The sequence below is a fragment of the Corythoichthys intestinalis genome, chromosome 7, assembly GCF_030265065.1.
Source record: "Corythoichthys intestinalis isolate RoL2023-P3 chromosome 7, ASM3026506v1, whole genome shotgun sequence".
Lineage (NCBI taxonomy): Eukaryota > Metazoa > Chordata > Actinopteri > Syngnathiformes > Syngnathidae > Corythoichthys > Corythoichthys intestinalis.
In genome coordinates, this window is record NC_080401.1 from 31933663 (window position 1) to 31959887 (window position 26225).

General features: G+C 39.8%; 1 protein-coding gene across 6 annotated transcripts in view; it reads right to left on the reverse strand.

The window, feature by feature from the left end:
• Positions 1-26225, reverse strand: part of LOC130918706 (capping protein, Arp2/3 and myosin-I linker protein 3-like) — a 109092-nt gene that overhangs the window by 29395 nt on the left and 53472 nt on the right. For 5 of the 6 annotated variants that reach the window (XR_009063814.1, XR_009063816.1, XR_009063815.1 and 2 more), the window contains exons 25-34: positions 23191-23310; positions 22995-23108; positions 22738-22913; positions 22561-22648; positions 16748-16867; positions 16194-16260; positions 15694-15881; positions 11414-11493; positions 10357-10518; positions 5696-5876 (exon numbers count right to left, since the gene is read on the reverse strand). Coding sequence is in view for 3 of the 6 variants with exons in the window: in XM_057840650.1 (XP_057696633.1) it covers positions 5696-5876; positions 10357-10518; positions 11414-11493; positions 15694-15881; positions 16194-16260; positions 16748-16867; positions 22561-22648; positions 22738-22913; positions 22995-23108; positions 23191-23310 (1296 nt within the window). In the remaining 3 variants the exon portion in view is untranslated. The remainder of the gene's footprint in view (positions 1-5695; positions 5877-10356; positions 10519-11413; positions 11494-15693; positions 15882-16193; positions 16261-16747; positions 16868-22560; positions 22649-22737; positions 22914-22994; positions 23109-23190; positions 23311-26225) is intronic. The other variant, XM_057840649.1, reaches the window with a different exon arrangement.

Below are 26225 nucleotides of genomic sequence, written 5' to 3' on the forward strand. Positions count from 1 at the left end.
CGCAAAACATGTCAAGTCCCATGTGCAACAGTCAGACTTGTCATGTCTCCGACACATTTTGCTCACCTACTCGTCACATTTGTTTCTGAAATGTAAATGGCTACACAAAAAAATGGAATCAACAACAAATCTGAAATGGGCATCACGCCGTGAATTTAGCCTTAAAGATGACAATTCAATGTTGCTAAACCATGTATACGTATAAACTATGTATATATTAGGGTTTGGAATCTCTGGCATGAAGGCGATTCGATATGTATCTAGATACACAGGTTACGATTCGATTCAAACACAATACAGTTTTAAGGCCGACCGATTCGATACGATTCGATACAGTTTAAGAACGATACGGTTCGATACAGAGTGAAAACAATACGATAGTAAACATTTGCTGTTTGTGTTCGTACAGTATTTTAAACATATAAAAAAGACCACAATTCTAATAGCAAAATTAAACAACAAAATTTCATACCAATGTTATGTTTTATTTTTTTTAATGAAAAAAAATGAAATAAAAAATAAGGCTTGCTATATGACCGTCATTTTGTTGGATGGGATTGATAATAAAATAAAACTCCAGTGACGGACAACAATAAAGTGCAGTAATTCAATTACTGTATTTCCTGGTGTTTCGAACACAAGAGGTAAGTAATTTAAGTGCAATCTTTCAACGTAAACATCTTACAAACAAAAAATATTAATTATATGCAGCAGCTCTAGAAAAAAAAAAATTAAACCTGCAATGTTATCATAAATAAATAATAAATTATGCTTTACCACTGGTATAACTGGAGGAATAAAAACATGGCATTTTAGACAGATATAATATATATAATAATCATATATAATCATATATCAATAATCATTAACTTTATACACAGCAGTCTTTCACTTATGCCTGTACTTCCACATTTTTTTATTCCTCATCACTGTCCATATCTTTTTTGAAGGGCAGATTTTTTCTTGAGGAAGATCAACTAATCCACATGTTAACGTTTAAGTAGACTGCGTTTCGTGGAAAAAAAATCTCCAGAGGGTCGTGCTGCCCTTTCCACCATTGTAGTAGGTTATTTTTCAGGGTTAGAAACTCACGATCTCTGTACCGCTCCACACTAGCTCTGTCCCATGCGAACAGATCTGGCTGCCTTCCTCACTTCAAAGTCCGACTTTTGTTTTTCCTGGGTGCGTTGAAAATCAATCGCTGCGAGTCGCTGGCGTCGGTGCTCAAACTGTCCATTGTTTTAGCATGTTGCTTCGTTGCCACTACTAGTTTCGTTTTCGTTTTGGGCTTTGAAACTAACGCTACGCAGCGTGCGTTACAGTGGTTTTGTTAGCTCTCGCGTTGTTATGACACGCCCGTGACGGTCAAGTAATGACGGCGACTAGTAGCGGTTCTGCCGAAATGCAGGGGAAGTTGTGCGTGCGGTCTCAATCTTAAGTGCGCTGTGTGGTGAAAAACACAAGCGCAGCATGTGAGGTAAAAGCTAAATTATCATCCCATTAAGCAATGGATTGAACTAGGCATTAGAAGCCGATTCTTGTGCTAGCGATAGCCGAATTCTATCTCTACTATCAGTTTATTGAATATTTAATGGCTAATTACTGTCGAATGGTATGTTTACTATCGATACAGCTGTATCTCTCACCTGTAAAACCGGATATCCGGTCGTATCGGTCCATCGTTCTCAAGCTTAGTATATATCAGTGGCAGATGCTGGTCTTTCAATGAGGGAAAGCTCAAAGTGTGTCTGCCTTTGAGTGCTTTGTAACGGTGGAGGGAATCAGCGGTACAAGATGCTCCGTAGGGAATGAAACTAGAGTTTCAGAAGTCAAGTCCCCAAACACAAGCAGAGTTGAGCGCGATGTAGCGCATATTTAGTCAATGACATGTACACACAGCAGTATACATTTAATCACTTATATATTGAAATTTTGGCTTACCCTGCAGTGTTAGTGCAATCCCAACGGCCATATACTGGTCCTTCTAAAAAAATTAGCATATTGTGATAAAGTTCATTATTTTCTGTGATGTACTGATAAACATTAGACTTTCATACATTTTAGATTCATTACACACAACTGAAGTAGCTCAAGCCTTTTATTGTTTTAATATTGATGATTTTGGCAAAAAAGAAAAGAAAAAACAAAAATCCCTAAATATCCCTAAAAAAATTAGCATATCATGAAAAGGTACTCGAAAGAAGCTACTAACCTAATCATCTGAATCAACGCATTAACTCAAAACCCCTGCGAAAGATTCCTGAGGCTTTTAAAAACTCCCAGCCTGGTTCATTACTCAAAACCGCAATCAAGGGCAAGACTGCAGACCTGACTGCTGTCCAGAAGGCCATCATTGATACCCTCAAGCAAGAGGCTAAAACACAGACAGAAATTTCTGAGCGAATAGGCTGTTCTCAGAGTGCTGTATCAAGGCACCTCAGTGGGAAGTCTGTGGGAAGGAAAAAGTGTTGCAGGAAACGCTGCACAACCAGAGGAGGCGACCGCACCCTTAGAAATATTGTGGAGAAGGGCCGATTCCAGACATTGGGGTACCTGCAGAAACAGTGGACTGAGTGGAGTAGAAACATCCACAGCCACCGTGCACAGGCATGTGCTGGAAATGGGCTACAGGTGCCGCATTCCCCAGGTCAAGCCACTTTTGAACCTGAAACAGCAGCAGAAGCTCCTGACCTGGGCTACAGAGAAGCAGCACTTGACTTTTGCTCAGTGGTCCAAAGGACTTTTTTCAGATGAAAGCAAATTCTGCATGTCATTCGGAAATCAAGATGCCAGAGTTTGGAGGAAGACTGGGGAGAAGGAAATGCTAAAATGCCTGAAGTCTGGTGTCAAGTACCCATAGTCAGTGATGGTCTGGGATGTGATGTCAGCTGCTGTTGTTGGTCTACTGCAGTGCTTCTCAATTATTTTCTGTTACGCCCCCCCAAGGAAGACGTAAATGTTTCGCGCCCCCCCAAACTCTCTGCCGCCACTGTAAATAGTATAATTTGTCCATAAAATTACTATTATAAATATGCATCTGCCTAACATTGTGTCCTTTTTTTCTAATAAAGAAAAAAGTAACATAGATCAACTTATAATAAAGTATAACCTTATTAACATTGTTTTGTTTGTAACAGAGAAGACTTGACGCGCATCAATTAGCCTGAATTTTTAAAAAAAAGTCACATCCAAACTGTAAAAAATACACTCAAGGTACATTTTTGACCATTTGATACAGAAAAATAAAATGTAATAAAATCAGTAAATAATAAAAAATTAAAATTGATTAGAAACATTCACTCATGAGGACAATATGCCAAAAAATTTGACCGAAAAAAACAAAACTGAATAAAAGAAAAAAAGAGTGTCCTTGGACAGAAGGACAGTTTTTATTTTTGCTGCTCACAGTATTTACCTTCTTTGAAATGGTGTGGAGTTATTTTGTAATGAGCATGCTAACAATGCTCACTGGTTTACTGATATAACACTGACAAAGCAGGACGATTGTTGGCAATATTCGGCACGTTCTAAAAGGCAAACGGCACGATAAAAGCGCATTCTCGGCGGCCGAGGTAGAACCGTAGGTGAGGGCGGTCGTCGTGACGATCCCAAGCCGAAAATGGCACTTCTTGGGCGGCGACGTGAGAACCGGACAAGACAGTGAGTTGCTGCGTGAGTGAGTCCGGTCGGAAAACGGCTTTCGAAAACGGCGGCGGGACACTGCTCTTCATACCTGTTTTCTGTGTGTGCTTAGTGCTCATCCTTAGTTCAAAAATACTGCGTGCACTCTGAAAATGAGAGCGCCACTGCCACCCACTGAGTGGATGTGCAAGTACACTTTATTCCGATACGGCAAAAAAAAAAAAAAAAAAAAAAAAAAAAAGCATGTTCCCCGAGGTCACATGCGCCCCCCCTGGCATTGCTCTGCGCCCCCCCAGGGGGGCGCGCCCCACTATTTGAGAAGTACTGGTCTACTGTGTTTTATCAAGGGCAGAGTCAATGCAGCTAGCTATCAGGAGATTTTGGAGCACTTCATGCTTCCATCTGCTGAAAAGCTTTATGAAGATGGAGATTTGATTTTTCAGCACAACCTGGCACCTCCTCACAGTGCCAAAACCAATGGTGAATGGTTTACTGACAATGGCATTACTGTGCTCAACTGGCCTGCCAACTCTCCTGACCTGAACCCCATAGAGAATCTGTGGGATATTGTGAAGAGGAAGTTGAAAGACACCAGACCCAACACTGTGGATGAGCTTAAGGCCGCTATCGAAGTATCCTGGGCCTCCATAACACCTCAGCAGTGCCACAGGCTGATTGCCTCCATGCCACGCCGCATTGAATCAGTCATTTCTGCAAAAGGATTCCTGACCAAGTATTGAGTGCATAGCTGATATAATTAATTGAAGGTTGACTTTTTTTGTATTAAAAAACGCTTTTTTGTATTGGTCGGATGAAATATGCAAATTTTTTGAGATAGGGATTTTTGGTTTTTCTTGACTTTTTTGCCAGAATCATCAATAATAAAACAATAAAAGGCTTGAACTACTTCAGAATGGATCTAAAATATATGAAAGTCTGATGTTTATCACTACATTACAGGAAATGATGAACTTAATCACAATATGCTATTTTTCTAGAAGGACTAGTATATATGGCGGAAAACACTTGAAGTACCGTTCTGAGACCCCCAGTTGGCAAACTTCCAAAATTGTCCAATATGCATGTGTGATACATCATTGGAAAGCTTAAAATCTCAATTTTCCGTGGGAAGAAAAATTTTGAACAGGAAGGCATAAAAAAATAAAAAAATAAATAAAAAAATTAAACAGCAAAACCCTATCTGGAGTTGAGAGCATGAAAGAGCAGAATTAAAGACGCCATGACTTTAACAAGATATTATCGCGTACTTACTTTGTTTCGATCCAAAAACTCCATGTAGCATGTATCACTGAGTGTCAAGGCACAGCTGTGAATGGCCACGGCTGGATTTTTGGGGGGATTTTATGGATGAAACATGGTAATATAACAAGGGTCGCGATGCCGAAATCGCAGACATCGAGGAGTGGTCGACATTTTCGTTTTCATATATTTACCCTTTTAAACGTTTTTCAATTTTTCTTTGTTTGGATGGATTATTTATCATCTAACATATCGGAGAAAATGCAACAGTAACACAAACAAAACAACAATTAAGCGATAGTTATGAGGTAGATATATCCGTGACTTTTTTGCAGACACCATTTTTTTTCATTGTGACGTAATTTGTTTAAAAGTTTAAAATAAGCGAGTGAATAATTTTTTTGTCTTTTCTTTTTTTAGACAAAATATTAGACATCAATTAATAATTCTAAGCTAAAAATGACAGACATTTTGAATAATAATTATAATAAATTACCTTAGTTTTATGGCTGGGTTGAAACAAAAGCGGTTGCGCGACGTCTGTAAACGGGGGTTTCCAGGGTAAAACGGACAAAATTAAAATAGTTCGGGGGTTTAATGCGCCATGAATCTGCTATGGCAGCATATAGACATATTGTTCTATCAAACGCAACAGTTCTTAGAGCTTAAAACACATTTTTTTAAAGAGGGGTGCAAGAGCAGAAACTGCTTTTTCAGTCTTGTCTGTGTTTTCCGCCACATATATATTTATTACTACTATTTACATGCAATTAATTGATTTGGACATAACTACCTCAGTGGGTGAGTAAAAGGGGTGCTTGTTTCCTCCAATGCCTGAATGAGGAATGCCTGGCACTGGCGGCGGGGGACTCAGAACCAGAGTGTTCTTTCCATCTGGTCCGTCCCCAGGAGACTCCACCCTAGCAGCAGACCTCGGAGGTTGGAGGAGCGTGTACACGTTCTCTGTGGCTATCCTAAGGATAAAAAAAAAAACAGGAGAATCAACAGTGTGTATCTCGGGATGTTTGTTGAAGTTTTTACCACTTGTGTATGCTTTACAGTAAATCCTAAACCAAATAACCTCTTAGTCATTTATTTTTAAGGACATTTTTTAAGATGAGTTGAAAATGACAAACTGTTTTGAAATCATGTTTTATAAAATGCTTATGTTGATAAGTTGACTTTTAATTCAGCTACTCCAAATAGAACCCTGCGCCAAACTATAGGAAATGGATGTATTTACTGTATCAACTTTCTGGCACTGAAAAGGCGAGGCACCGGCTGTCGTTAACATCTGTGTCTATACGCATGAAAAGCCATATTTTGGAAGCATATATTTGTTCAGATAATATGGAAATTCACAGCCTCTGCGTGTCCTCAAATCAACCATGAAGAATATTTTTATATTGTGAACGTATTGTGAGCAGTGTTGTTAATAACGGCGTTACAATATAACGGCGTTACTAACGGCGTTATTTTTTTCAGTAATGAGTAATCTAATTAATTACTTTTCTCATCTTGGCAACGCCGTTACCGTTACTGAGGCGGGAAAGGCGTGCGTTACTATGCGTTACTAAGTTGGTTGAATAAAAAAAAGTCTGAGAGAAACGGACTCACGGGGACGAGAGCAGAGCAGGAGTGGGGAAGACGCCGTTGCAACCGCGATGCTAGATGGCTCCAATAATACCTGACTGCAGCCATAGCCGACAAACTACGCCCACATGACACGGTAGATATCATATTATAGAACTAGATGCATAAGTCAGACACTGCTGCATTGCCAACATGTTTTAAGTACTACATGCGTTTGTAAACAGCCGCCATCTTAAAGCAGTAGACCTCTCAGGAAGGCCCGGATGTAGAGATCCTTCCTAGCGAACCTAAGTAATTTTTTTAAAATCTAAAATGCTCCTAAATCGGCAAAATCTTAACTTAAATCTATCTTTAAATGATGAAACAGTTTTAAAACTTACACATGTTTAAAGTAGACAGAAGGGAACTAATGCAATAACGGGAGAAATTTTAACAACTTTAACGATTGATTCACAACTTTAAATGACTTCCACACATAGCAAAGGTTACTAGCTAGTTATCGCAATACCCTTGTGTCTAGTTAAGTGGAGGGTAAAGAATTGGGCTTGGGCCAATTGTCCCCCAAACCCTTTAAGCTTCACATTGTGTGACCTGTTTTTTTTTTTTTTTTTTTTTTTTTTTTTTGAGAAAAAAAAAAATATCACTAGTTACTTTGCCAAGTAACTAATTACTCTTACATTCAGGTAACTGAGTTACTAACGCAATTACTTTTTGGGAGAAGTAATTTGTAACTGTAATTAATTACTTTTTAAAGTAAAATTAACAACACTGCATGGCACTAAATGCGTTAGTAGACAGCCGCCATCTTAAAGCAGTAGACTTTTTAGGACGGCTCGGTTGTAGAGAACCTTCCTAGCGAACCTAAGTAACTTTTTATCTAAAATACTTCTAAATGGGCAAAATCTTGACTTGAATCTATCTTTAAATGATGAAACAGTTTTAAAACTTTCATATGTCGAAAGTAGAGAGAAGGGAACAAATGCAATAATGGGAGCAATTTTAACAACTTTTAACAGTTGATTCAGGGTAAAGGGTAAATTAGGGTAAAGAATTGGGCTCGGGCCAATTGTACCAAAAACCTTCACAAAAGACTTCACATAGTGTGGCCAATGTTTTTTTTTTTTTTTTTTTTTTTTTTTGAGGGAAAAAAAAAAAAAGTAATTATCACCAATTACTTTGCCAAGTAACTAATTACTCTTACATTCAGGTAATTGAGTTACTAACGCAATTACTTTTTGGGAGAAGTAATTTGTAACTATAATTAATTACTTTTTTTCAGTAAGATTAACAACACTGATTGTGAGTATTTCACTTTTGTACCTCCATTTGTGTTAGTAGCAAAGTTATAATAGTTTTGGGTTTTTAAATGAATTTTATTACCTCAGCCATGAAATCTATGCAAGGTGGAGGTTATGTATTCGATTTCATTTTGTGTTTGTGTTCAAGATACCTCAGGAACAAATAAAGGCTTTGTCATCAAACCTTGCAGTATAGAGTATGTTTGCGATGTGAAACAGAAGAAGTGACTTTGGGGGGAAATGATGTCAAAGGTTACATGAGTCCTAAAATGAATTTTCTGGAAACCTGATAAGGATTAGCCTATTCAATTTAAATTTGCAGGGTAAGTGATATTATGAAGAGAAATGGTCCAAGGTCAAACGGCACAAAGGTCAGAAATATGGTGATGCTCTGAATTTTGCTGATTAGGCAGAAATCTGTTCTCTAAGGCTACGTTCACACCAAAGGGCATGATGTCCAATTCAGAGTTTTTGTTAATTCTGGTATTTTTGTGTGGCTTTTCATATCACATAAACATATGCGATTCGCAGTATGAAGAGAATGCATCCATGACGTCACACGCATGCTCACTGTGACTGACTGTTGTTTGTTTTGGTGAACAGTGGTGACGTATTTCACTTGTTGATGACGTATATTAGATCAGATGTGTATGGATGAGCGGTCATAGTGTGGAGGCATTGGATACATATCCAATTTATGTCTACAGTGGTATGAAAAAGTATCTGAACCTTTTGGAATTTCTCACATTTCTGAATGAAATCATAATCAAATGTGATCTGATCTTTGACAAATTCACACAGATGAAAAAAACTGTCTGCTTTAGCTAAAACCACCCAAAAATTCATAGGTTTTCATATTTTAATGAGGATAGTATGCAAACAATGACAGAAGGAGAAAAATAAGTCAGTGAACCATCACATTTAATATTTTGTGCCCCCCACCCTTTGGCAACAATAACTTCAACCAAACGCTTCCTGTAGCAGCAGATCAGTCTGGCACATCGATCAAGACTAATCTTGGCCCATTCTTCTCTCCATAACTGCTGTAGTTCAGTCAGATTTCTGCAATGTCTGGCATGAATCGCTGTCTTTAAGTCATGCCACAGCATCTCAATGTGGTTTAAGTCTGGACTTTGACTTGGCTACTCCAGAACATGTATTTTGTTCTTCTGAAACCATTCTGAAGCTGATTTACTTCTGTGTTTTAGATCATTGTCTTGTTGCAGCATCCATCCTCTTTTCAGCTTCAACTGTCTGACAGACGGCCTTAGGTTTTCCTGCAAAACATCCTGATAAACTTTTGAGTTCATTCTTCCATTAATGAGTGCAAGTTCTGCAGGCCCTGAGGCAGCAAAACAGCCCCAAATCATGATGCATCCACCACCATGCTTTACTTAGGGGATCAGGTGTTGGTGTTGGTGAGCTGTTCAATTTTTCCTCCACACATGACATTGTGTGTTACTCCCAAACAATTCAACTTTGGTCTCATCAGTCCACAAAATGTTTTGCCAAAACTTCTGTGGAGTGTCTACGTGCCTTTTTGCAAACATTAAACAAGCAACAATGTTTTTTTTTAGACAGCAGTGGCATCCTCTGTGGAGTCCTCCCATGAACACCATTGCTGGCCATGGTTTTACATATAGTTGATGTGTGCACAGAGATATTGGACTGTGCAGTGATTTCTGTAAGCGGTTAGCAGACACTTTAGGGATCTTTTTTACCTCTCTGAGTATTCTGCGCTGAAATCTTGGCGTCATCTTTGGTGGACGGCCACAATTTGGGAGAGAAGCAACAGTGCCAAACTCTCTCCATTTGTAGACAGCTTCTCTGACTGTCGATTGATGAACATCCAGACTTTTAGAGATGGTTCTGTATCCTTTCCCAGCTTTATAAAAATCAACAATCCTTCATCGCAGGTCTTCAGACAGCTCTTTTGACCGAGCCATGATGCACATCAGACAATGTTTCTCATCAAGACATTTCTTACCAGGTGTGTGTTTTATAGTGGGCAGGGCAGCTTTAAACCACTCATCAGTGATTGGGCACACACCTGACTTAAAATGTTTAGTAAAAATTGGTTTAAATTGCTCTTCAAGTCTCCTTAGGCAGAGGGTACACTTATTTATTTTCCCTCCTTCTGTCATTGCTTGCATGCCATCCTCGTTAAAATATAAAAACTTATAAATGTTTGGGTTGTTTTAGTCATCTGTGTGATTTTGACAAAGATCAGATCACATTTGACGGTGATTTTATGCAGATATGTGAGAAATTCCGAAAGGTTCAGATAGTTTTTCATACCACTGTACATATGAAAGAGGCCCAGGTCAAATGTAAAAATAAACGTTTGACTGAGGGATAAATTGAAATTGATATTGTATAATGCAGCCGAAGCATGCTCCTCTTGTTTAGTTCAGATTTTTCTTCTCTAATTCAGTTCGTTTTGATTAGTTTTTAGAGTGCATTTGGTCTTTTTTATTAGCTCTCATTTGTCTTGAAATTCTTAGTGTTACTTTATTTTTCATTAATTTTTCATGGATTTTAAAAGTCATGGTGGTGTACCAACCCCGAGGGTGCTGTAGCAACAGCATGATCGCCATAAAATTCAGCGTCCGACTCCTGGTTGGACAGCGTCTGGTTGCGGTTTCTGCGGAACCCAAAGATGGCCAGTACATTTCTCCGCTTCTTCCTCCTCAGTGAGTGAGTGGTGTGCAGGGAGGAGAGCTGACTGAAGGAAAAAAAAGAAGGTCAGAGATGAAGTGTCAGACACGCACGGTCCCGTCTGGCGCAATCATGCCACGCGCCCTGAGTCAACTCTGTCAAGACCTCCTTGGTATTAACACCTGTGTGTTTGCGGTTTCTTGTTCTGCAGTTGGACTGTTGCTGGGCAACATCCCTCCATAAAGGATGGATTATCTATAATTCCACCTCTTATTTTGTTGTTTAAATCATTGGCTGCCATTGGTTATAGACGAACCAGATCTGGTCTAAAAATGAATTGTTTTTAAATTGATCGCTAACTTTAACACTGTATATTACTACTTCCATCACAGAAAATAAGGAAACATAACTGCTTCAATATTCTTTTAATAAAATAATAATCCAATGTTGACTTTTCCCAAAGCATATGCATAATTTTTGGGTAGGATATTTTTCCTAAATGAAGTATTTACTGCTGAGAAACGCAACATAGATGCTTCTAGTATCTATCTAAAAGTCACTACACTAGTACTTTCAATCACTCTTATACAAGTGTGATCTTAGTGTTCATTTCAAGGACTAAATTAAAAAGCACTACAATTCATGATGCATTTTTTATTGTGGCAGATTTCCTCTAAATGAGTATTTAATTAGCCATGTCTCAAAATGGCCCACAAACACATTTCATTGGTGCATTCAAGGGCCCTTGACAAAATGAGATCCAAGTGTTCGTTTCAAAGACTAAAAAACACTTTGACTCTGCATTCTGCTTTAGAACATTTCTAAATAATTGCATTTAATTAAGATCAGCATCTCATTGCCACTTATCTCGGAGTCACTTTCATGGCTCATGTTGATTCCAAGAATGAATAAATTTCAATTACTGAGGGATATAATAACAGCATGAAGACTGAAGTACTTACCTATCGGGAAGGACTCTTTTAGTATAGAAATCTGGCAGTCCATCATCCAGAGGGCTTATTCCTCCATTTTCACTACACTGCTGAACACACACGAAACAAAAACACACAATATTTTAAAGGGGTTACGTAATAACCAGTGGCTTCTATTTATAAATCCAATCAAATAAATGAATTGGCATTTCCAGAAGAGTGACATAATCCAATCTAAAACATTTCTATTTCCCAAAATGACGAGAGCAGTTAGATGTGAGGATCAAGCACTAAATAGAAAGTGCCTCTATAACGTGGGAACATATGTCCATATTTGGTAAATTTTATTTGTTCTCTTCTCATGCTGTCTGTTATTTTGACAAGTTATGAATAGGAGTGGCAACCTCTGAGTATGTCACGATACAATCCGATTTGTAATACAAGGCTTGCGATAACGAACTCGCGATATAACTAGGGCTGTCCCAAAGGACAAATTTTCTCCCGATAAGTCAGCCGACTTTTTACGATTAGTCGACTTATATATATATATATTATATATATATATACACACATATATGTATATTAGTGCTGTCAAATTTATCGCGTTAACGGGCGGTAATTAATTTTTTTCAGTTAATCACGTTAAAATATTTTACGCATTTAACGCATGCGCGGAATGACCCGCTCATGCATTGCCTCAAACAGATTACAATCACGCACTTGAGAGCTAAGAGGCAGAGAAAGGTGTCTTGTTTTGTGCTTTTTCTTAACAAATGTATAAACCACGCGACATGCTGGCACTTTGTTTCTTTACTAGCACATTCAGCTTCAACATTAACACAGCTTACGGCTCTCGGCAGGCCGTAACTCTAACTCACTCCTGCATCATGTGAGTAAACAATATCGGCGCCGCGTGCACTTCAGGGTACCTCGGATAATTCTATATCAGAATATTACAAAAGGCGAGTGGACACAGGCGTTAATTGGACCGCGCCACTCATTGGCATGAGGTTTGGCAACTCCTTCACAACAAACTTAAGTATCATTTCGTGAAAGCACAACAAAAATAATATCTCTCTCAAAAAAAAAAAAATGTTCACAAAAAGAAAAGCGCTTCAATCTGTATTAATGAGGCCCTATTCTCACACAGTTAAACAATAGTGCAAAGAGAACTGGCATTCCCAATCAAAATAGCTATGCAAAATACACATAAAACTTACTCAGACTTAGACAATATTTAGTCACAATATACAAACTATCAGAGGTCTCCTACGTTGTGAAGCCAGCACTCAAATGACATGAATTACAATGGATGGACCAGTAAACAGGGAACTACTGCGTCAGTCGAGGGACAAAACACACAATTTGGCTTGATTTCTGAGTTAATTTAAAACTCTCCATTGACACCTTGTGGTGTATTTAAATCCCTACCTTACGTAGACAAAGACACTGTGGAAGACCGGCAGGGAGCCCATGTGACGTCCCGCTTGGCAACGTCAACAATGGCGAGCTACTAGTGTATTTTTTGATTGAAAATTTTACAAATTTTATCAAAACAAAACCATTAAGAGAGGTTTAATATAAAATTGGTATAACATTTACTAACATTTATCTTTTATGAACTACAAGTCTTTCTATCCATGGATCCCTTTAACAGAAAGAATGTTAATAATGTTAATGCCCTCTTGTGGATTTATTGTTGTGATAAACAAATAAAGTACTTATGTACTGTATGTTGAATGTACAGTATATATCCGTCTTATGTTTTATCTTTCCATTCCAACAATAATTTACAGAAAAGCTGCCATAATACAACTTAAATGCCATGTTTATTCAGTTTAGAATTAGAATTTAATCACAAATTATACATTATTGTGAAGAACATGTACAGTACACTATTTTTCAATGTGTCTTCCCTTAAGTGTCACAACAGCCTCCAGGCGCCTGCGGAACGCTTGACAGGTCTTCTTTATGTAGGATGCTGTCATCTTTTCCCAAGATCTAACAATGGACCTCTCCAAGGCTGCCACAGAAGTTTGTGGCTTCTTACAGGCACTGTCCTCCACAGTTGCCCATATGCTATAATCCAGGGGATTGAGATCTGGACTCTGGGTGGCCACATATCACCTTGTCAATCAACTTTTTGGTCCCCACAGATCGGGCACTTCCAGACCCAGGTTTTCGTGAGGCTGTTCCAGTATCTTTCAGCTTCTTTTTAACTTTGTAGACTGCACATCTGGATATTCTCAGATTTGCTGCAATCTCAGTAGGTGTCAGACCGGCACGCAGCAATTCAGGTACAGCTAAAATTTTCTTCGTTTTCAGCAGAAGCACAGGAATTGTAGAGACGAGAGATTACCAGCTGCATTGAGTGACCTTAATGAATCACTTAAGCATGACAGCCTATTTAGATATGTTTCAATGGCTTTTAAACAAGCAGTCAACTGAGTGTAAACTTTTTTTTGGGTCACCCTGTAGAGTCTCTGTGACTTGGGGTACCACGCAGTTCACTTTTCGAGATTTAATTTTCCTCTATGCATTTTTATATACGCCAGTTCGGCCGGCATTGTGTTGGGAGGGTCCAGCCCTGCTGCTGGCTGATCGGAGACTTAACGATGAACTAATCCGCGATGGGAGGACCACAAATGGCCACTGAATTGAAGCACATTATTGCGACATATGGTTGAAGGTTCTAAAAATGTGTGAGTGCATGATTTGCTCATCACAGCTCGTTCAATTCGAGCGAGCCCGCTGTGGAAAAGAAGAGCAGGAATGCCAAGTCTTGATCGTCCACCTCCATTGTTTACAAAGCCGTCATGCCGCACTAAAAATGGAGATGGCACGCTCCACAATGTCACTTCCTTAGTATCCGATAGTTGTATGGAGACAGCAGTCCATATTAGGCGGCGGTAAACATTACCCGCCTACATTATCCGTGTAACAACTAATGCAGACAAGTGGTATACAAGAGTGGCCGACATGCCGTATAGTCTAACTAATTACACATTTAAGGCCATTATCCGTCCTAGTGTAGACGTAGCCTTAGTCAGCTCATCTTGTCATTTGCTAATGTAAATTATTAAATAGTTTTTGCATTGAGGTGGAAGACTAGCTATGCACCTGCCATTTATATAATAGAGCAGTAAATGATCTATTTAGGGGAACTATTACATTAGTGATTTAACAAAATTTTAGGTTGATGTGCGGATGTTAATGTGTAACATAGGGCTGGGTGATCCAGCAAAAACAGATGATCAACAACTTGAATTTTAGAGTGATAGATGTTGGAGGAATTTGGGGAAAATTGTGATTATGTACATATCTTTTAGGCTTGTCCAAAAATTAAAATGTTCTGAAAAAAAAAACAGAAATGGAAAATATTATTAAGGCAAAAGTCCCTTTAGATCCAGTCCCATACTTGTTGGCGATATAACAAAAGATAAATCGTAACAAAGGTACATATTAAAATTCTTGTTACTGATTGCTAAGAAAATGATTACTGTGAATTGGAAAAACCCGAATTCCAGAATAGATTGTAGTTAAACTTATAACATATAACTTATAACATATAAATATTAAATAACAAAAGGTTGACGCTGAGTGGCTTATTTCCATCATCCTTCCTTCCAAATATATATATATAAATTATATATAATTTTCAGAGGATAATTCCACATCACAGATGAGTGATTGGCTAATGCTTGGTTATTTTGTTTAATTAATTTAATATTTAATCATGTCTGCCTGTAGTTGAAACCTACAGAAGTGGGACATTATGCATTCGGCTCCTTGTGTCTGTTTGTGCTTAAGATAACTCATTAACGAATAAAAGGAGTTATTAAATATATGAAACAGAAGATGTGATTACATTTTGGGGCAATGAAGTCAAAGGTTTTAGAGGTCAGACAAGGAATTTCGCGATAAATATGCTAATCAGTTATCAAGTTCATTTAAATTTGATAAAATATATGTGATATAATGTGAAGAGAAATGGTCAAAGTTCAAAAGTCCCAAAGGTCAGAAATATGGCAATGGTTTGAATCAGAGTCCTCTCAGAGTGCTCCTTTAGTTTTGATTTGTTCTCTAAACAGAAGTGGAGCAGGAAACCATTGACAGATTGGCTGTTGTTGCGCACCTTTCCGCTAAGTTTTTTTCACGATCAAAAGTCAGAATCATATAATCCCTCAACTGTACTGATCATTCACTGCCAATCCTCCTAATTCAAATGGATTGGCAGTCTATCACGGCTAATGGCACAGAAACATGATCATTCACTGCCAGAGTAAGCCGATAAGTAAGAGGCCCCTCACTGTCTCTGCTGGTTGATATCCTCCTCTGTGCCTGCGCGGAGGTCTCGGGCGGACCCTGGTGACGTGGTGGAGGGGCAGACCCTGTGTGGGTAACTCAGACAGACCCTCCCAGGAGACCGAGCGCGACAGAGGTGTGGAGTAGGAAGGGATGGATGGGGGCGGTGAGGAGCTGGAGTCGTCGCAGAGACCTGACAATACGGATGGGAGAAACTGACTTTGAGGCAATCCACTAAAACATTCCGCCCCATAACAGTTAACAGTCAATTGGTATTTGATTGTTCACCTCCCTTATCATTAATCAGGGTTGTCGCTCCAAATGTCCATTCCTACTCAGTCACCACTGAAAAAACACTAAGTCATTTTTCAAATGGCGAGACCATGAAAGGGAAAGAATTGCCTCATCAGAAAGTACGCTAATGGAGCAATTTGTGTCACTGCAGGGGGGTTCAGAGCTCTAACGGGAACAGTGAGGCAGAGTCAGGATGTGCGGAACTACTCACTCAGCCTGGTGGAGACAGGTCGTATTCGTCTTGTTCTTGAACTGCGCTTCTTAATGGCTATTGTATCCTGGAAGGGAGGAAGACGCTAAAAGACTGGAGACAGAAACATCAAGTCTAGACCAAAGAATACGGAGACAACCCAGGGTAAAAAGGGTGCTTTTGTCAGTGGGAGTTAAAAAAAAAAAAAAAAAAAGTATTTCCGAAGCTTTTTTCAGTTGCGGCAATGTGCTGTCAGAACTTAAAAGAGTGAAATAAATAACAAAATGACAGCTAAGCTCCTAAGGCGGACAGCTGCAAGATGTTTGAGGTCTTTGAACAATAGTTTGATAGAAAAGACACTTGCAGGTTAACAGAAAAGTTACTTTTTAATGTGAAAAAAGGAGCAAGTGGATGGATCCTTGAGGAACTCCTCAAGACATCAACCGCTACACAAAACTATATTAAGCTAAGCTTTGTAGGTTGTGCTCAACTGTTCATGGTTGTTCATTTCTTTAATTAAAACTAATCAATAAAACTAGAACCCTATTGTTCTTTTACAGCGTACCCTCACTTACTATACAGGTGCCGAGCTCCTCCTCAGTGATATCTAGAGAGTCCCGGTGTCGGTTGAACCTCCAGCCTGTACCATCTTCGCAAGACCCATCCCAGCGTTTTAGATGAGACACCTGCCGGGTCTACGAAGAAAACCGCACTTTAAAGAAAGGACCTTTTTAACAACATGCACCAACCAGTGGCAACCAGTGTTGGCAACAGTGTTGTTTTTGTCAACGATGACGATAACGAAATTATTTCATCAACGAACAATTTTTTCATGACGATAACGTCACGATGACGCACTGAAAACTTGTCGTGGGAGACTAAAACATAACGAGATGGATGCCAGTTGTCGTCTAACGGCACGAGAACGAGATGAAAATTCGCCATAGTTTCTGTCATAAATTCACAAAGTGCGATATTTTCTTATTGTATGTTTAGTTAGAACGCATTTAGCAGTGTTTGGTCGTGTCACTTATGTGACATGCTGCACCTGCCCACCGCCACCCCCGCCCAACACACGCTTACACACTGGCCGGTAAGCCTGTGCCCATTCCAGGCTCATTTTGTGAAACATACTGTATGTGTCAGGAGATGCTTGGTAAGCTTTGCTTTCTTATCTTGGCTAGATATGCTATGTTGCTTTAGCCGTTAATATGCTATGTTGCTTTAGCCGTCAACGGTCTGTGCTGAGTGATCATCACACACTAAACTAACTTGTTGTGTTAGCATAGTGCTGGGGTTAGCATAGCAATCACGTTAGCATTTAGCGCTGTGACTTCTAAAACTCTTGGAAAACATTTTACATACAGTGGGGCAAATAAGTATTTAGTCAACCACTAATTGTGCAATTCAAGTAAAGGGTCACACGAGGTAATGTTGCTTAGAGTGCTGCTGCCTTTTAGTGGGTAGATGGGGAGCAGCATTTAATGTGTAAGCTACTTCATATGCTGGTAGCAGGACTGCTGACCATTTTATTACGTCTGTATGCGGGCCAGACGTTATTGACTTTATGACAGAGGCTGGGGGCCGGATGAAATTTGACCACGGGTCGCATTTGTCCCCCGGGACGGACTTTGGACTGACGTAGACTCTACAGTTATGTGCTCGTCTGTCATGTTCATTCGAAATTGTTGGGAAACCTTTTACTTATTTATTCACGGACTAAAACTTTTGAATTTTATGGACTAAAGCATTTTGAGGATTGTCGACTAAAACTAGACGAAGCCAAACACATTTTGAAATGACTAAAATATGACTAAGACTGATAAGTATTTTCGTCCAAAAGACTAAGACTGAGACGAAAATTTAAATGGCTGGCAAAAACAACACTGGTTGGCAACACCTCAGTAAGGAAAGTAGCTATTGGCAGTACTAGTCACTAGCAGTGTTGTTAATAACGGCGTTACAATATAACGGCGTTACTAACGGCGTTATTTTTTTCAGCAGTGAGTAATCTAATTATTTACTTTTCTCATCTTGGCAACGGCGTTACCGTTACTGAGGATGGAAAGGCGTGTGTTACTATGCCTTACTATATTGGTTGAATGACGCGAGAAAAGCCTGACGGACTCACCGAGACGACAGAGCAGAGCAGGAGTGGGAAGGAGGCAAGTAAGTTGTGATGCCGAGCAAACGCGATGCTAGGTGGCTCCAATAATACCTGACTGTAGCTGATAGCCTACAAATTACGCCCACATGATATGGTAGAAATGGTAGATATCACATATATATAGAACTAGATGCGAAATTACAGACACGGGGGCGTTAACAACATGTATAGGAACTAGAGGTGTTCGTAAACAGCCACCATCTTAAAGCAGTAGACTTCTCAGGAAGGCTCTGTTGTAGAGAACCTTCCAAGCGAACCGAAGTAGCTTTTTATCTAAAATACTCCTAAATCGGCAAAATTTTGACTTGAATCTATCTTTAAATGATGAAACAGTTTTAAAACTTTCACATGTCGAAAGTAGACAGAAGGGAACTAATCCAATAATGGGAGCAATTTTAACAACTTTTAACAGTTGATTGAAGGTAAAGGGTAAATTAGGGTAAAGAATTGGGCTAGGGCCAATTGTCCCAAAAACCTTTAAATTTCATGTAGTGTTTTTTTTTTTTTTTTTTTTTTGAGTGAACCCCCCCCCCCCCGCCGCCCCAAAAAAAAAAAACCATGAAAATTACCACCACTTACTTTGCCAAGTAACTAATTACTCTTACATTCACGTAACTGACTTACTAACGCAATTACTTTTTGGGAGTAAAGTAAAGTAATTTGTAACTATAATTAATTACTTTTTAAAAGTAAGATTAACAACACTGGTCGCTAGATGACCTCATTGCCTAATTTGCATAATTGGCAGTTTGCATGTCATTACAATGGGCTCTGTAGGAGAGAGGGATAACGTCGTGGGTGAAGAAACAAAGGAGTAAGAAAACACCAGAAAAAGTCGCTAGTATTATTGCTAGTCTCCTAGTTGGCAACACTGCATGTAACCCTGTTACTATAAACATTTATTATGGCAGAAGAAAAATGCAGGTAGAGCAAATTTATGTCCTCTCTTCTATTTTCAGATTTTTATTAAGTACAGTGCCCTGCAAAAGTATTCGGCCCCCTTGAATCTTGCAACCTTTCGCCACATTTCAGGCTTCAAACATAAAGATATGAAATTGAATTTTTTTGTCAAGAATCAACAGCAAGTGGGACACAATCGTGAAGTGGAACAACATTTTTTGGATAATTTAAACTTTTTTAACAAATAAAAAACTGAAAAGTGGGGCGTGCAATATTATTCGGCCCCTTTACTTTCAGTGCAGCAAACTCACTCCAGAAGTTCAGTGAGGATCTCTGAATGATCCAATGTTGTCCTAAATGACCGATGATGATAAATAGAATCCACCTGTGTGTAATCAAGTCTCCGTATAAATGCACCTGCTCTGTGATAGTCTCAGGGTTCTGTTTAAAGTGCAGAGAGCATTATGAAAACCAAGGAACACACCAGGCAGGTCCGAGATACTGTTGTGGAGAAGTTTAAAGCTGGATTTGGATACAAAAAGATTTCCCAAGCTTTAAACATCTCAAGGAGCACTGTGCAAGCCATCATATTGAAATGGAAGGAGCATCAGACCACTGCAAATCTACCAAGACCCGGCCGTCCTTCCAAACTTTCTTCTCAAACAAGGAGAAAACTGATCAGAGATGCAGCCAAGAGGCCCATGATCACTCTGGATGAACTGCAGAGATCTACAGCTGAGGTGGGAGAGTCTGTCCATAGGACAACAATCAGTCGTACACTGCACAAATCTGGCCTTTATGGAAGAGTGGCAAGAAGAAAGCCATTTCTCAAAGATATCCATAAAAAGTCTCGTTTAAAGTTTGCCACAAACCACCTGGGAGACACACCAAACATGTGGAAGAAGGTGCTCTGGTCAGATGAAACCAAAATGGAACTTTTTGGCCACAATGCAAAACGATATGTTTGGCGTAAAAGCAACACACCTCATCACCCTGAACACACCATCCCCACTGTCAAACATGGTTGTGGCAGCATCATGGTTTGGGCCTGCTTTTCTTCAGCAGGGACAGGGAAGATGGTTAAAATTGACGGGAAGATGGATGCAGCCAAATACAGGAACATTCTGGAAGAAAACCTGTTGGTATCTGCACAAGACCTGAGACTGGGACGGAGATTTATCTTCCAACAGGACAATGATCCAAAACATAAAGCCAAATCTACAATGGAATTGTTCAAAAATAAACATATCCAGGTGTTAGAATGGCCAAGTCAAAGTCCAGACCTGAATCCAATCGAGAATCTGTGGAAAGAGCTGAAGACTGCTGTTCACAAACACTCTCCATCCAACCTCACTGAGCTCGAGCTGTTTTGCACGGAAGAATGGGCAAGAATGTCAGTCTCTCCATGTGCAAAACTGATAGAAACATACCCCAAGTGACTTGCAGCTGTAATTGGAGCAAAAGGTGGCGCTACAAAGTATTAACGCAAGGGGGCCGAATAATATTGCACGCCCCACTTTTCAGTTTTTTATTTGTTAAAAAAGTTTAAATTATCCAATACATTTTGTTCCACTTCACGATTGTGTCCCACTTGTTGTTGATTCTTGACAAAAAATTAAAATTTTATATCTTTATGTTTGAAGCCTGAAATGTGGCGAAAGGTTGCAAGGTTCAAGGGGGCCGAATACTTTTGCAAGGCACTGTAGTTTGGCTATCTTGAATGTCTCACTCTAGCTCTCGCAATTATGAAAATGATCAGGATTTGACAATTTTTTTCTCTACTTATTTATTGAAGTCAGATTTATCTCTTGATAAGCAGTTACAACTAGCTAAACAGCTAGTTTCTGCTCCTTAGAGAAAGCTAATTAGCAATGGATTTGCAAACCCTGTTCCCTGAAACTCCTTAGTAAATTTGACCATTGATATGTATACAGTGGGGCAAATAAGAATTTAGTCAACCACTAATCGTGCAAGTTCTCCCACTTGAAAATATTAGCGAGGCCTGTAACTGTCAACATGGGTAAACCTCAACCACGAGAGACAGAATGTGGAAAACCCCCCAGAAAATCACTTTGTTTGATTTTTAAAGAATTTATTTGCAAATCATGGAGAAAAATAAGTATTTTGTCAATACCAAAAGTTCATGTCAATACTTTGTTATGTACACTTTGTTAGCAATAACAGAGGCCAAACTTTTTCTGTAACTCTTCACGAGCTTTTCACACACTGTTGCTGGTATTTTGGCCCATTGCTCCATGCAGATCTCCTCTAGAGCAGTGATGTTTTGGGGCTGTCGTTGGGCAACACAGACTTTCAACTCCCCTCACAGATTTTCTATGGGGTTGAGATTTGGAGACTGGCTAGGGCACTCCAGGACCTGTGTTTTTACCAAAAAGTTCTATTTTGGTTTCATCTGACCATAACACATTCTCCCAGTCCTCTTCTGGATCATCCAAATGCTCTCTAGCGAACCGCAGATGGGCCTGGACATGTACTTTCTTCAGCAGGGGTACACATCTGGCAGTGCAGGATTTGAGTCCCTGGCGGCGCATTGTGTTACTGATAGTAGCCTTTGTTACTGTGGTCTATTGTTATCATTTTGACGCCACGGGGTGAGATCTTGCATGGAGCCCCAGATCGAGGGAGATTATCAGTGATCTTGTATGTCTTCCATTTTCTAATAATTGCTCCCACAGTTGATTTCTTTACACCGAGCATTTTACCCATTGCAGATTCAGTCCTCCCAGCCTGATGCAGGTCTACAATTTTGTCTCTGGTGTCCTTCGACAGCTCTTTGGTCTTGGCCATAGTGGAGTTTGGAGTGTGACTGACTGAGGTTGTGGACAGGTGTCTTTTATATCGATAATGAGTTAAAACAGGTGCCATTAATACAGGTAATGAGTGGAGCCTCGTTAGACCTCGTGAGAAGAAGTTAGACCTCTTTGACAGCCAGAAATCTTGCTTGTTTGTAGGTGACCAAATACTTATTTTCCACTCTAATTTGGAAATAAATTCTTTAAAAAACAAACAATGTGATTTTCTGTTTTTTTCCCCACATTCTGTCTCTCATGGTTGAGGTTTACCCCATGTTGACAATTACAGGCCTCTTTGATCTTTTCAAGTAGGAGAACTTGCACAATTGGTGGTTGACTAAATGCATATTTGCCCCACTGTACCTATCACTGATTAATATGCAGCAGAAAATCAGAAAACGGAAGGTTTATTTTACAATAATTTTGAATCCAAATCAGACAATTGAAGCTTTATTTTACAAGAATTTTGACGCTAAAATGTCCCAAAATTCTGGAATGACCCATTTACCAGCGTCTTGTGGGTGGTGTAGAGCTCCTGAAGGATTTGGTCCACGATAGAGTTGGTGAGATAGGAGACCACAGACAGTTTGACCTCTCTAGGATTATAAATAAGAACAAAAATGGAGCCAAAACAATAACACTACTGTATGTAATTTCTGGGGGGAATAACTAAATTCGATCTTACTCTAAGGCACGATGGACGTCTTGCGCTGCTCTTTCCATCAGAGCAGAGCGAATGGCGGTGCGAGGAACGGACACATGCTCGGAGACAGACGAGAGCGGTGGCGTCAGCTGCTCTGCCGCCGTAGACGACAGGGGGCAGAGTTCGCGGCAGAGGGACACCATTGAATCGACGATCACCTGAGAGAAAAAACCACGCTTAGACGTCGATGTCACTTAAGATAAAATTCTTAAATCTATTCTTGATGAAATATAACCTACCTGAAGCTCTTTGTCAGCGGCTTTGGCGAGTTCACCAGCGAGCGAGTCCAGACGCTGGCGTACTGGCCCGTCCACGGAGAGCACGTGGGCCAGTTCGCACAGGGAGGGATAAAGCTTCAAGTATGGTAAGAAACGCACATTCATTTTTTTTCCCACCACGCATGGAACATAGTGAAGTGAAGTTTACGAGGCTCACCGCGCGGGAATTTCGAGCCTCCTTCAGTACTTGTTTGGCAGCTTGAATGTCATCTGCCTCTCCTACGCCTCGTAGCATGCACACCTGCTGCTGGACGCGTGCGCACAGACGCTCCATTACCTTGGAAATAGAAGAATATTTTGCCAGATTATAGTCGCGTTTATACTATTCTTGTATCTTTTCAACTATATAAAATCAAATGTTTTTTCCCACTTTTCGCCCATTTTTATTGTTATTATTAAAAAAAAAAAAAAAAAAAAAAAAAGCCAATTTTTTTTTGGGGGGGGCAATTCATTTTTATCATATTTAGTTTTTCTCCCCCCATCTTCAAATTTCAAATTGATCCTATATTTTTTGTTAGATTTTTATTCATTGTTTTCAAGGTGGGAATTTTTTTGTCATTACTAAAAAACATTTTGCAGGAAGTTTATTATTTTAGTAACATATTCGCTGTACAGGTGGTCCCCGGGTTACAAAGTACCTGACTTATGTGATTTCGACTTTACGACACCAGAGTCTCGCCCGCCATTCTGTCTCCAGTCGGGGTTTTTTTTGTCACGTAAACAATACCTAGTTTTTGCCATGTCAAGATCCCCTGCTCTCCCAGCAGTTTAGCCGAGTCCTGCAGTTACTGACTTCTCATGCTGCTGTTGCTTCTAAACCGGTGCCGACTCCTCTTCTGAGTCCCGATCCGTTTTTTTTTTTTTAGTTCGGACTGCAGGCTCACATTAATGTAATCCTCTGACTTAAATACATGTAGGCTCTAATAAATCATAATTGTTCTCTTGTACTAAAATATGTTGTTAGAAACACATAAAATGTTAAATCAATGGCAATATTTTATAATATTTACTCCATATTTTGACAGTTAGTTGGCGCCATGGTTTGTGGCCTCGCAGTGATGAAGTCATTGGTATCTTTCCAAATGTGTAGCGTGTTCAACAATTGCTCATTGCTGCCTAAACTCGCGAAGTAAAATGCCACGATGTGCTGCTTTTGGATGCAATTTCCAGTCAAATGGAAACAAGGGGAGTGAAGTGAGTGGTCAAGGTGGAATTATTATTTTTAGTGAATAAATGTGCATAAGTGGAAGCTTCTCCCCCTTTTTGGTCCCTGTAGGCACGTATCCTACCCACCATGCGTTACAACTAGTGGCCGAACATTTTTCCTGGATCCTCAGTCAAGTAAGGCAGGGGTCCCCAACCTATTCCACTAAGGCACACTGTGGGTGCAGGATTTCATTCTTACCAAACAAGATGACAACACTTTTTCCCCAATCTGGTGTTTTACAAGTGCAATCAGTTGATTGCAGTCAGGTGTGGCTTGTTTTAGCAGAAGCCTCATTGGTTCAACTGTCTCTGCTGGATCGGCTGGAACAAAAACCAGGACCCACAGTGTGCCTTGAGGACTGGGTTGAAAACCCCTGAAGTAAGGGATCCGTCTATTTGCTGGATCCGACAGTCCCACCGCGTCTGCAAAATTGGTTTCGGATCTGTCCATTTTTTTGATTCGTCGGTCCCACAGCGGCTTTTCGGATCAGTCTATTATGTGGAATCGACGGCCTAATCGCGGCTGCGACATTGCCATGGTATCGGTCTAATTCCTGGATCTTCGAGTGAGTAAAAAACGCAGATTTGGATTACTATTGCTATCTTTTTTGTTGACTATTCTTCGTGGGAGTTTTCCCCTTATCATACTAAATAATTAAAGCACTATGGCACACTACAGTGACGACAGTGACTCTGACATGGACCTTACATCAATGTTGGGAGTTCGTCAGGGAACGCGTGTTTGCGTACTGCTGAGCTCCCGAGTGAAGAGTGGTCAAGGCTGAAATATTATTTTTTGTGAATAAATGCGCATAAGTGGAAGCTTCTCCCCTTTTTGGTACTTTTATACACGTATCCTAGCTACCACACGTTACAATGTACAAGACATGGATTACACAAGCTATGCTCTTTGGCCTGTACTGTAAGCACACGACAGCTCTGGATGCTAACAATCTACATAATTATATTGGCATAAGTTTGAAAACGCAATATGCTTACCTTGAATATCTGCATATAAAACCGGACAGCATACACTCTCGCTCCCAACCGGACTTCCCAACAGGACTCTCTCGCATCACCAGTTTTGCCCAACTTTTGTCTTATCAGGTATTTGCTGCACGCATTTTTCCCAGAAGCTTGTCTTGTGAACGACCGACAGTGCTGTCCTGCTCTTCACTTTTCAGATCTGGTTCAAATAGGAAAGGTAGAACTGACGACATGTTGAGAAAGCTAACGAGTGACACGCTGGAATTTCGGCAACGGGACCAGTATGTATAGTATAAGTGTACAATATAATACTGCGACGTAAAAAGAACGGCGACCTATAACTTAAAATAATTTTACAAACTTTATTAAAACAAAAACATTAAGAGGGGTTGTAATATCAAATTATTATGACTCATACTAACATGTATCTTTTAAGAATTACTTGTCTTAAAAACAGAGGATCCCTTTAAGAGAGCTGTGGCGCTGGCGACCTGAGCTGCCATGACATCCCCCCGCTATCGCCTCCCTATTCTTTCCACAGCACCCTTTTTTCTCAGCAAGGCGACTCACTCGCGAGTGCAGCCCAAATACTATGGCGGAAAACACTCAGGTGACTAGAAGTTCCGCTCTGAGACCCCATATTTGGCCAAATTTCTAAATTGTCCTATATGCATGTGTGATACATCATTTGAAAGCTTAAAATCTCAATTTTCTCGGGGAAGACAAATTCTGAACAGGAGGGCATTTAATTTTTTTTTTTTTTTTTTTCCTTAAACAGCAAAACCCTAACTCGAGGTGTGAGCACGCGAGAGCATAATTAAAGACGCCATGATTTTAAAGAGATATTATCGCGTACTTACCTCTATTCGATCCAAAAACTCCATGTAGCATGGATCACCGAGCATCAAGACAAAGCTGTGAATGGCCACAGCTGGATATTTGGGGGATCTTATGGTTGAAACATGGTAATATGGAAAGGGTTGGAAATCGCAGACATCA